Source organism: Haliotis rubra, unplaced genomic scaffold (genome assembly GCF_003918875.1).
Source record: "Haliotis rubra isolate DU_JTF1 unplaced genomic scaffold, ASM391887v1 Scf1447, whole genome shotgun sequence".
Taxonomy (NCBI): Eukaryota; Metazoa; Mollusca; class Gastropoda; order Lepetellida; family Haliotidae; genus Haliotis; species Haliotis rubra.
The window spans coordinates 68,211-81,537 of NW_025765389.1; the positions used below are offsets into that span (position 1 = coordinate 68,211).

The 13,327-nt window shown below is 40.2% G+C and overlaps 1 protein-coding gene across 4 annotated transcripts in view; it reads left to right on the forward strand.

Moving 5' to 3' along the window:
* The window catches only part of LOC124269406 (b(0,+)-type amino acid transporter 1-like), a 65,738-nt gene that overhangs the window by 11,995 nt on the left and 40,416 nt on the right, over window positions 1–13,327 (forward strand). The window contains exons 10-13 of one of the 4 annotated variants that reach the window (XM_046704410.1): window positions 4,924–5,020; window positions 6,503–6,652; window positions 7,842–8,010; window positions 9,205–9,503. In XM_046704410.1, the coding sequence (XP_046560366.1) occupies window positions 4,924–5,020; window positions 6,503–6,652; window positions 7,842–8,010; window positions 9,205–9,272 (484 nt within the window). In that variant the 3' untranslated portion in view covers window positions 9,273–9,503. Of the gene's footprint in view, window positions 1–4,923; window positions 5,031–6,502; window positions 6,653–7,841; window positions 8,011–9,204; window positions 9,504–13,327 lie in introns of those variants that run through there. The other 3 variants (XM_046704412.1, XM_046704411.1, XM_046704413.1) reach the window with 3 other exon arrangements.

A 13,327-nucleotide genomic window follows, 5' to 3' on the forward strand; every position in this document is an offset into this window, starting at 1 on the left:
TGTCTCTGTTCACCCAACAGGAAAATGGGTACCCGGTGGAAAAAGTAATATGACTATAACCTTCTAGCGCCTAACAGGCAGATTGGGTTATCCGGGGTAATAATGTGCTGTGCCTTTATTGTTATCACTCTAGGTATGCTCATAGCGCTAACAATGAAGGCACAATGAGATCAGGAGGTACCAAACCTAGAGCACCGAGAACAATGGGGAGCCTGACGACAGTGTACTTGGGATGCAAGCGAGACATTTCAAAGGCGAGGTCCGCATACTTAGTATTCTTTTCCTGAATCTTGCCAATCACATTGGTGTCAAAAGGGACAGAAAATTCAATGATATATATAAATTCATTGGCTTTATCAAAAAGGACAAGATCAGGTTTGTTGGCTGGAATTCTCCTCAGGCTGTATATGGGCCTATTCCACAGAAGTTTGAAAGCATCATTTTCCATGACGCCCTGGACATGTTCAGGGTCGTACCATGGATGGACCTCGGAGTCAAAGTCACAGGCATGTCGGAGACGGTAGTAAAAGCAGCGAGCCATGCCATCATGTCGTTTAAGATATGCTGTTTGTGCCAAGGAAGGGCATCCACTGACAAGGTGTTGGACAGTCTCTGTGAATTCATTGCAAAGTCGACATTTCATATTGATATTTTCTTTAAGAATCACATTTAGGCGAATGTGAGTGGGAAGTGACTGGTCCTGAACAGCAAAAAGGAAGCCCTCCGTTTCACATTTAAGACCAGCCGACTTCATCCAGGCGAAGGAGTCGGTGGGATTGCTATTCTGTTCAACACACTGCATGTACACACGATGCAATGGCTTCTCAGAAAGCTTCTCCACAAAAGACCGACTCTGGGCAGACTTGGTGAAGGACTTCACCTGGTTTACTCCCATCACTGTACCGTCCAGCAGTACATCACCATCAACAAAATCAACCTCAAATCTCAGATTCTGTCCAACAACCTTGGCACGCTTAAAATAGCTGTGGAACTCCTTGCTTTCATCATGAGTCTTCACATACATCACTAGAGGATCATCCGATAAATAAATATGTGCAAAAGTACACAATAAAATTCTGTCATGAAGAGCCTCCACATTAATCAAACCCCGACCTCCAGAATTGATTGGCATGTATAAACGGTGAAGAGAGGAACGAGGGTTTTGGGCTCTGTTATCAGACATGATCCTTCTGGTCAGACGGTCAAGACTCTGGATGTCTTGTTTTGTCCAATCAACTACTCCAAAGGAATAAGAAAAGACTGGCACAGCAAAAGTATTGGTGGCTTTGACCTTGTTTCGAGCAGTTAGCTCTGAGCTCCAGATTTTCTTTAAACGAGATTTGTACTCGGCCCGAAGTTTGTCTTGAATCTGGGCATTCTGGAGCTTGTCTCGAACTTGCATTCCAAGATAGGTGTAGGCCTGATCTTCCACAAGATGATCAAAAACGCCTCCCCCTTGTAACTTGACCGATCCGTCATTAGTTACCTTGCCACGTTTCAAATGAAGAGTATTACATTTGTCGAGTCCAAATGTCATGCCAATATCATTAGAAAAGGACTCGACAAAGAGAACCTGCTCTTTCAGATTGGAATCTCCTTTGGCAAGGAGCTCGATGTCATCCATGTAAAGGAGATGAGTAAGAGGTGTTAGGGATCTGTGCTGAGGAGGTCCAGGATGGTAACCCTCCTCTTTATTGAGCAGAAAGCTCAAAGGATTTAAAGACAGACAAAAAAACAAAGGACTAAAGGAATCCCCCTGAAATATTCCCCTTCTGATTGGAATAGATTCCGAAGTCTGCACCTGCCCTTGCGAGTACATCTCAAGTTGAGTCGACCAGCAACTCATTAAAGACTTGAGTAAATCAAGTAGTCGCTCAGGGAGGTCAATACAATGAAGAGACTTCAGAATCCATACGTGAGGGACAGAGTCGTATGCTTTTTTGTAGTCAATCCAGCACATGGAGAGGTTGCGGTGATATGTTTTAGCCCCTTCCAAAATCATTTTCTGTACAAGAAGTTGATCCTTGCACCCCCAACATCCCTTTCTTGCTCCCTTCTGCTCTCTGTAAATTATATCATTGGAAGAGCAGTAAGATGACACGAGGTTTGTCAAACACCCTGTGAATATTTTGTATTGTGTATTCAAACATGTGATAGGGCGGAAGTTTTTGGGATCAGTCAAGTCTCCTTTCTTGGGGAAAAGTATTGTGCGACCTTTGCAGAACCATGGAGGAACATCACCTGTGTCCACGAGAGTATTGAAACAGTGTAGTAATGGTGTTTGGTCACAGGGGAACAGTTTCCAATACCGGTTTCGAATGCCATCAGGCCCTGGAGCTGTATTAGATTTGGACTTTTTTATAACACTTTTCAGGCAATCTGGTGAGATGTAACAGACAAACGACCTAGTTACCTTCTCATGCATTGCATGGCCATAATCACGGACCCATGGTGCCTCAAGGTTACTGTTGCCAGGTACAGACCACAACTGTTTCCAGAACCTTTCATTGGCATCCATGGGAGGCCGTTTGTCATGTTCACCATCACCCTTTGTTTTCAGTTGCCTGTAGAAGTGCTTTTCATTGTTTCTAAAAAGTTTATTTTGTTTGATAAATTTATTTTTCTTTTCCCATTTTTTCTTTCTTTCAGTCCAAACCTTTATTTTTGCCTTCAGGGAATCGACAATTTGGAGAAGTATCTTTTCTTTCATTGTTTTGTATTTCAGTTTTAATTTTCTCCAAATTGCCTTTTGTCGTTTAGACATAGGATTCCCTGATGATCTTAACTTCAGGCAAAGCTCTATCCAGGAAACGTATTTTCTAGTTTCTGTTAGTTTCACTTGAAACCGTTTTTTCTTTGGTGTATTGTTCTTAGTATTGGCTGTGTTTTCTTTGGAAACTGTGTGAAGTTCCTCCAAGGTTCGAGCGGCAGAATAGACACAACAATTAACTTCATGTAATGAACAGTCCACAGAAAGTTTCATATCAATAATGTCATTTAATAAATTAATTTCATTTTTTGGGAAAAGATTCTGTTATTTGTTTAATTGGCCTCCGTTTTTCTAAAGGTAAATCAGATATTTCATCATAAATAGAATGAAACAAAATATACACAGGATTTTCAGAAAGATCTGCAACTGAGGAAGAAGAAGAGTGAGGATCCGAAATTTCGGGGCCAACTGGCTCTGTGCCGGAAGAGTTTCCATCAGGAAGAGGAGAGAGGTTAACACGGACGTCCATCAGAAGTTTTGGGTCTGCTGCCACTTGAGCATTCTGCTCATGCAAAGGTTCCTGACGGGCACTAGTTATGGGCTGAACTGGCTCACGGGGCATGAGATTTTTAAGCCGCCGGAATTGATCTCGGAGATTTTGCTCCGTCAGGAAAGCATACATGGGCATGGCATTGTCCCAATGCAGCTTAAGCGACTTGCCGTTTATTCGTGGATTTGCAGGCCATCCTGTCGCTCTTGCACACTCTAGTAGTGTGGTTTTCAGATCGTTTTGACCAAGATATTCTTGATCGGGTGCTGTGCCTTCTCCTGGGGCAAGTCCCATCTCCAGTAAGGTTGGTTTGACTACCGGAGGAAGGCTGACTGGGCTGCGCAGGTTGAATGATGATATTCTCCTTGGCTTTCGGTAACCCAGTGTAAAACCAGCTTCGGGGGGTCAGCCCTAACTGGGTGATGTACGTTTAGTTCAGGGAATAAAATTCCCCTATCTAGGCCCACCACGGAGAGGCGTACATCATCAGGCCCTTATTATTATTATGTTTTACAGATTAAAGATCATATGCAGCAGAGAGGGTTCGGGTTATCCTGGCACAGTCAGGCTGGTAAGGCTCATCATCAGCTCAGGGCCCTCGCCCCCTCTACACGCAGCCCAGACAGCGAATGGGACTTCTCCCAGGAAACGCTGCCTAGTCGAACCCACCAAGAACTTTTCGGAGAATATGTCATTATTATTATTATTATTATTATTAATCTTTGAAATCGTCATCAAAATATATAACCTCAACTCCAGAGAGATCCATATTCAAAATGCACATATTTTCATATAGATCATTAAAAAGGAGGAACTCCGATTTTGGGGCAGGGTGATTTGGACACCAGTTTACTGCCGTATAACATACAAAAGCATGTTTTTTTAGTCGAAAGGTCGCCATAGCTTACACAAATCAAGTTGACGCTCTCTGTTCTGTTCAAGCAATATGCTTTCGGTACTCTGGCAGAGCTACATTATAAGTTGTTCACTGGTCACGAGGGGGGCATAGGTTGATGTACCCTCGATGTTTGTTTATGTTCCCTGAGCCCTTCGGAACATAAACAAACATCGAGGGTACATCAACCCATGGGCCCCGGGGGACCAGTGAACAACGTATTTATCTTACCGAACACCTTAATGTTAATTTTGAATTGTTTGAAGCACCGGTACAAATCTTTCTGTAGCCATCGCTAGATTTTGCTGACAAGAAAAACAGATTTAGAGTTATCTCCCTTCCATCGATTTGCATTCGCAAAACATCGGTAATTTCCGTACATCATACGTGATTCAATGTTATTCGAGATAAAGAATTACTACCACCAAGTACCAAATGAGTTGCCATTGACAGCGGGGTACATAGAAATTTTACTCGCTTGTAAGCGGGGTACATTGAAAATAATAGAAGAGCGCTCAGCCAATCAGAAAGCGACATTTATGTGTGAGGTAAGATAATATATAAGGCAGGGGTTATTATTGTGTCCTTTCTGAAGAATATTCACCCTACATGAATTTGCTGCTTTCTTTTCACAGAGATACTGGTATGATTGCATGTTTAACATTCTTGCTACATAGTCGAGTTGTCAGTTGATAAGGTAACCTATCCACTGTCCATGAAGTTAAATATTTGTATCATGTGTCTACCTTTACTCTTTCTGCCTCTAAGAATACAGTTTGCTGCAGCCCGTGATGGGAATTGGTGGGAGTTTCTGTCATTTATCAATGTGAAGAGGTACACGCCAATGCCCCCAATTATTTGTCATGTGAGTTGTAGTGAGTAGTGTTTTGTATGTTTTGTTTGTTCATGTTAAATGTATTTATGATAATGACACTACTTTTTACTTTCATTTAAAGTACTTGCTTTTACAGTTTGCTCTTGTCACAATGTGACTGAAATATAGGATAGTTAAATGAGTGAGTTTAGTTTTACGCCGCACTCAGCAATATTCCAGCTATATGGCGGAGGATAGTTAAAGGTCTCATGCAACGTAAAACAAAACTTTGCAGATTCTGATACCTTTCGGAATGGACTTACCGAAACAAATCGTCAAAAATGCAAATTCAACTTAAAAAGTTGAAAAATAACGCGATGAAAAAACCCGCGCGAAATCGGAGTTCAAACGTTTCACTAATTTTCCCCCGACTTTTCGAGGGAAAACTGGTTTCAACAGCTGGGCTGCGCTCATAGCACGTGCGCAGTGAAATAGGTTCGCGCAGCTTGGAAGTGGGTTGTCCGGTGAATACTCGGTGAAGGCTTTGGTGTGAGCTATTTTTCTAATGTTTTGTTGATATCTCACAGGCGCGAGCTTTTTATATGTTATGACAGTAAATAAACTGTTTATATAATTTCATTTGTCTATTTCACCACACGTTCTTCTTACCGAGTCACTTTCTCAGTTCGATACTTAAAAGCAATGCCATTATTTAGCGTTGACAGAATCTCTAACTGTGATATAGATATGTCGTTGTCACAGACAAAACTCAATGTCTTGTTTTATTGACACCTGTGTGTCTGCCTGCCTGTCTGCTAATGACAATATTCAATACACAGCTGCTATCACTGACCACATGCAATTTGAACTTAACACCAATCAGGCTATACACCATAAATTACACAGACAGGCAGGTGTGATACTTGAACACATGACATGTTATGATGTCTGTTGATTGTAAAATGTTATACACAAAAAATGAGCATGTATTTACAAAACCCAACATCTCTATACACACACACACACACACACAATGAGCCGTGAGGGCATCTGAAAATGAACCAGCCGTTACACTTGAGTGCACACCCACCCGCTCTGACTGGGTTCGGTATCCCGGCTGCTTCGTTTCTTGGGAAGTAAACCCAAGTACACAATATTGCACTTTTGATTTGCGATTTTACGCTTATAATTTTGTTTATATGTTTTTTCATAACAAGCAATGTATATTATATGTCATGAATAAGTGATAATTGTGTTTTAATTATGTTTGATTTTTTGGTTGCATGTGACCTTTAAATTTGAACCCCTTCACACTCATCTCAGCCCACCGCATGTCCAGTGTGTTGTTGGTCGGATGCAGGTGGGGGTAGCCTAATGGTTAAATCGTCCGCTCGTCACGATTAAGTTCGATTCCCCACATGGGTACAATGTGTGAAGCCCATTTCTGGTGTCCCCCGCCATGGAATATTGCTAAAAGCTGGAATATTGCTAGAAGCGGCGTAAAACTAAACTCATTAACCCACTCGGCTGCAGGTGCTGATCGCTATCTTCATGGTGCTACAAGGAACCATCACCAGCCTCATCACGTTCCTCAGCTTCACAAACTGGGTCTTTTATGGTGCGTGTGCTCTAAGCTGTATTGTACTGAGGTTCAAAGTAAAGGACGACCCGAAACGGATAAAGGTATTAAACTCTACTCTCTCGCCTCAATTGCTCAGGTGGGCGGTAGGGTAGCCTAGTGGTTAAAGCGTTCGCTCGTCACGCCGGAGATCCGGGTTCGAATCCCCACACGGGCACAATGTGTGAAGCCCATTCTGGTGTCCCCCGCCGTGATATTGCTGGAATATTGGTCTCTCTCTCACTCATTCACTCACACACTCAATTGCTCAGGTAGCTAAAACCATAAATATTCGTTCTTGTTTCTTTTCAAAGCTGAGTCCGATGACTGTAGGAATACAAGTAATGCTGTCTTATACGTTACGCTACGAATGATCCGAAGACATAGACTTTCGCGTAGTTTCCAAAAGTTTGTACTAGAAATAGTGCTCACTCAGGTTGCAGAAGGTTTCGAAAAGACTTTGTACCAAGTACATCTATACATCCAGTCTACACCATGAAGATAACAAACAGGTTTAACTTATTGTTACGTGTCGAGTCCCAATTTGAAAAAATATGCTGACCGGAAATCAGTGGTGGGTAACCGACAAGCAACCAAGATATGTGAAATATTAAACTCTAATATTTTCTAAGTTTACAAATCACTGTGAAGTACTTAAAATGGTAGTACAAAAATAGGTGGTAGTACAACTTCAATGATATTACAGATACAATGACAATTTGTTATAAGCAGTGATATGGTAATGAAGACAGCTATGATAATAGCTGCATCAGTGGTGCAGTTTCCCACGTGGGTACAATGTGTAAAGCTCATTCTGGTGTGGCCCGCTATCATATTGAAGGAATACTGCTAAAAAACGGTGTGAAACCAAACTGACTCGTTCACTTGTTCGAAAGGACATTTCCTCTGTCATAATCTAACATGCATTCAATGTTACACAAACATGATCTCTTTGTGCCCTGAAACGTAATGTCTCAGGGTTCCAAAAATCATTGTCCAGCATTTCTTCACTTTTTAGAAAAAGCCTATTGAGTCTGGAAGAAATGTTACCTATTCTTGTATCAGTTCTCCTTTTGAAATCATGTCAATCTTATAATGTCTGACAAGGATGTTGTAATAGCAACTACGTTTTCATAGTCTACATATATTGCTTATCATTTAAAGAACACTTTAACATTTTGGCAACAGTGGTTGTACATATGACATAAACATAAACATACGTGTTAAATCCATCTCACTCACTTCTTCTTTCAGATTCCAATCCTCATCCCCATTATCTTCATGCTGTTGTGTCTGTTCCTGGTTGTGGCACCTATTGTAGATAATCCCCGGGTTGAGCTGCTGTATGCTGTCGCATTCGTTGTCGGAGGTCTCATCATCTATTTCCCTCTCATCTACTTCAACTTAAAACCAAGGTGGTTTGGTAGGTATAGAAGAGTATATATATATATATATATATGCTTGATTCGGTGTGTCATGAGCAGGTTTTAACTTTCATCGGATGTTCATTAGCTGCCATGCTATTTTAATCCAATATACCCACTCTGCCACATCAACATTATTACCAGCTGCAAAATTAACGCGTGCATATATTGTGCACGTGGGTATGGTGATGCATTGTTCATTATTACTTCATTTTGGAAACAAATCATTCATGGCATTTCAAACGATACAAGCGAAATTAACTTTTCGAAATCATTAGAAATCTCGTAGAAGTTAGTAAAATATGAGACCGACAAAAAGGGAGCAGGTGAGTGACACCATCGTCCCCCATAGGTGGTACCCGTGACAAACAAATGCATTAAGTCAGTTGTTCACCTGCATAAAGGAGTTGTTCTGGTGAAAATCTGACACAGTTTTTGTCAATCATGGAAATGTCATCCAAGTTTATCCCAAACCTTTTGTAAAGATATGTTGAATTTTTTAATGTTGCTATCTTGGTCAAACAAGTTTTGAGCAAGACACTCTATACTTTTGTTTGTAGAAAGAGTATGTTCGATTGTATCTCAAACGTTATGAGACCGCCTCCGTGGTGTAGTGGTTAGAGCGTCGCCCGGAGAGCGGAAGGTGTCGGGTTCGATCCCCGACCGCGTCATACCAAAAGACGTTAAAATATGGTACTTGTTGATCCCTGCCTGGCGCTCGGCATTAATGGGTACAACAAGGACTGGTCGGCTCGGAGTCAGTATAATGTGTCTGAGTGGGGTATTCATGCTTCACTGCGGCATGGTATCTCAGTGGGCTTGCACTATAAAACCAGCTTCAGTCTGGGCTAGTACAAGCAGCCGCACATACACCTACACAAGCATGTACGTCGTCATATGAGAGAAATATTCTCCAGCACAGAATGGAAAGGTTCAAGTCAATCCTCTTGTTTTACAGTCTGGTGGTAAATGGTTTGTCAATCTGAATCTTTATTCATGTATCTGAATATGAAACAGATATTAAATGATATCAGATCATGTATATCCCTGTTAATCCGGTTCATATGCACAATGAAACAGAAAAGCAAAAAGTGGGGAAATTTTGGTGGCCATGAGGTTGCTTACTTCGTAACATAATTCTTTATAGAGTACATACTGCTCATGTACCTTACTCTCTCAATTCTTGTTTCCAGAAAAGATAGAGATGTATCTTCAGCTGCTGCTGGAGGTCGCGCCAAGTACATATGTGGACACGTCCTGAACAAACTGCCCATTTGTTTATATAACCAGATTACAAAGACATTTTGGGCAAAAATTGTTGAAACAATGCTCTTCGTTGCTACCAGAACTCGAAATGCACTTGTCTCATTTACTTCTACCCTGGTAACAACTTCAGTCCGTTGTTTGCCTCCATGAGATCTACAAGAACTCGGCAGTTGAAGTCCTTGGTGAAAAGTACAGCCCGCACTTGTGTTGGTCTCCGAGAGATTTACATTATGATTTAAACATATTTTTATTCATGAAGATGAATTGGGATTGGTGAACAAGCATTACTGCTTATATTAACACCGCCCCCATGCAACATATAATACAACATGAAAATGGAGGATTTGACGTCATCGATACTGACCATTGCATAAATATAATATTTTTAAATGTATAAATATATACAGATTACATGAAATACAACTATTCTCTAAGTAGTCATAAGAGAGTTACAGTTGTGTGTGTCTCACAAGCCATTGTAGAAATATAAATCAATCATGAGAAGGTTGTTGAGTAAATTTAATTATTTTCCTGAGAACATTTAAAGCGTTGTGTCTTGGTTATATAATCGTGGACGGATTCAACTATTTTCTGGTTTACACAGGGAGTAAGTTCTTTGTTTCCCTTAAGAATGGTATCCAGGTTATAACCGGTAGTGTAAAAATACATATTAAGTCTTATCCGAGTATAGTTACGGCAAGTGAGGAAATAGTGTAGGGCGTTTTAACTCTGATGTCCACAAGAACAACAAGGGCTGTCTTTTAAATGTCTGTTATACTTATCGGCGTTTAGGTCGCTACATCCGAGCCTGAGGCGGCAGTGAACGATTTGGCAAAAACGAGTGTCATAATTAAGGTCAAAGTAAATCTTATTTTCAGTTTTTGTAATTAGGTTTTTAAATTCTGTGAGATTACATGACGCTTTGGAATTTGGTAGGGCATTCCATAAATTTATTGTGGCAGGTAAAAAGTATTTAGCATAAGAGGCAGTGCGACTGTAACTTCCTTGTATTTCAGAGTTATTCCTCAAGCTGTAGTTTGTAGTTCCGGAGACGGAGTTTGGAATCAGGTCACAGAGATATTTTGGCAATTGGTTGTTGTACATCTTATAGAAAAAAGTTAACTTCTGGCAATTCCTTCTATCTTGCATGGACTGAGATTTGGTTTCATTATAAAGTTTGTTATGACTTGTGCCACGAACGGCACCACATATAGTTCTCAGAGCATCAAGATGTAAATTTTCTAATGTACACGATTGCTCAGAAGTACAGTTATCCCAAATATGCGAACAATAGTCAAATATTGGCAAGATATAGGATGTATACATAATATCCAACGTTTTACGTGATAATCGGTATTTAAAACTCCTCAGACAACTGATTATAGGGCGATTTTTACGTACAATATCATTGGTGTGATCATTCCACGTACAATCGCTTTGGAGTGTTAATCCTAAAAGTTTATGACTTTTGACTTCTTTTATGATTGTTCCGTCCATGAATAGGTTCGGTTTTAGAGACGGTTTCGTTTTACGTGAGAACTGAGTAGTTTCGGTTTTATTTGGATGAAATGTAACCTGCCACTTACGGGCCCATTGTGAAATTCTATCTAGATCTTTGTTAAGACAGGTAGCAGCAACTGATGGATCGTCTATGATAACATATAATGAGGTGTCATCCGCAAAGAGACGAATGTTACTGTCAACATCACATACAATATCATTGATGTATATCAGAAAAAAGAAGTGGTCCAAGGACAGAGCCCTGAGGTACTCCAGCTAGTACAGTTTTCTTGTCAGATTTATAGCCGTTAATTGCGACCCGTTGTACTCTATTTTCTAAATAACTTTCAAACCATTGTAATAGTTCGCCTTGGATACCATAGGTTTTCAGTTTATAAATAATTCCTCTATGCCATATTTTACTAACTTACTTATGTCGCAGAAGACTGCTCTAACCTCTTTTCCATCGTCAAGAGCTTTGGCTATAAAGTTGTACAAAAAAGGTTAATTGATTTGTTGTGGAGTCTCCTGGCATGAATACTGATTGTAAATTTGTCATTAAGTCGTTATCTCTTAGGAAATTGAATACATATTTAAATACACATTTCTCAAAGACTTTCGATAAACAAGATGTGAGTGCGACAGGGCGGCAATTAGAACATTCATGTACGCTATCTTTCTTGTGAATAGGTATTACCGATGCTTCTTTCCATGGACTGGGAAAAATTGACAGGCTAAGGGACAAATTGAATAATATGGATGTTAGACTATTTGCGGTATATCTAAGTACTTTATTTCCTATCCCATCCGGACCGGTCGCTTTTGATGTGTCCAGTGACATTAAAATATCTCTGACGTCATCGCGGGTTAAAGTGATGTTAGTTAATTTTGGGCTGCAAGGAAACTCGGTATCGTGCAAATCTCGATTTGGATCAGCAATAGTCGACTGAGCGATAAAGTAATTGTTAAAGACATTTGTGATTTCTTCAGGGTCATTATAGATTGTATCGTTAAAGATAATTGTCCCAAATTGATAATCATTGTTACGTGATTTTATGAACCCTTTCGTCAGACGCCACCACGTTTTCGTACCGATCGAGGTATTAACCGAGTCTTCAATTTTAGAAACGAAAATTTGTTTAGCAGTTCTAATAGCGGAAGTAACTATATTTCTTGCTGATCTGAAGTTAGCCCACTTCGTTTGATGGTTACATTTCTTTGCAATTTTATGTAGGCGATTACGTTTCCGAATCAAAGAACGTATTTGACTCGTCATCCAGAGCGGATCTGCAGGTCTAATAGTGACAGTCTTATTTGGTATATGTTGATCGCAGATTTTCATTATTGTGGATGTTAAATCGGTTGCAATCTTATCTATATTATTGGAAGAAAATAAAATATCACCATCAATATCATTGACACTCTTGTTCATGCTTACAGTATCAACTAACGAATAGTAATAAACTTTCCTCTTATAATTTATAAGGAGGGGAATTGGTTGTTTGATGGTCACAAATATCGGACAATGGTCACTGCAGATAGGGTCAAGGACACCCGAGTCATTTACAGCTTTAATATTCGAAACAAAAATCAGATCTATCAAGGTACTTGAATGTGCTGTAATTCTAGTTGGTACCGATATAATCTGTTTAAGGTCATACATCGATTGAAGGTTATCTAATTTTAGTTCGATTTTCCCGAAGGACGTCTATATTAAAGTCACCGACAACGATAGTATACATGTTCAGGTCGACGGCGTTACCGACAGATTCCTCAATAAGATCCCAGTACCCCGCGCTCTTATCTGCTCGATAGACGGATCCGATTAGGTAACAACGGTGTTTACACTTTATCTGTATCCACACCGCCTCGAGCCCGGGGGTGTCAAGGTTGTCCATATGCTTGGCGTGTAAGTTGCTTTTGACATAGATCGCGACACCGCCACCACGCGTTTGCCTATCTTTCCTGAATGGTAGGTGATATCCAGGTATTGCTATATCAACACTACGAATGTCTGCATGCAACCAGGTTTCAGTAAGACATATAACGTCATAAGATCGAAATTCTGCGTCAAGTAAATCAGTTTTGTCTTTCAAACTGCGTACGTTCAAATGTATTATTTTAAGGTCTCTGAAATATTTCGGCCCAGGATTCGGATGGATATCGCCACAGCAGAGAAGGATGAGAGAGGCAATTACAGATACTTGGGTGCTGTAGAGACACAAGAACTTAAAACTGTGTATGGATTTCATAAATCGGACAGCAGATTTTGACTGTAGTTTTGCATCAAAGGAACCCACTGCCTGTCTGTACTGCTCAATATCAGCCATAATCAAGTATCATACATATAGTCGTATCAGGTAGGACAGTGGGTTCCAGTGGGTGATTACATGGAGGTAGACACACACAAACTGAACTAAAGTAACTAATACATGTAAATACGTTTGTTGTAATTTGATGTAGGTATAGGTCAACTGACACTGTGTAACATGATTTTGAGTGAAACAATGAAAAGAAAATAGAAAGGAAAATAAAGTAAGCCATAACCAT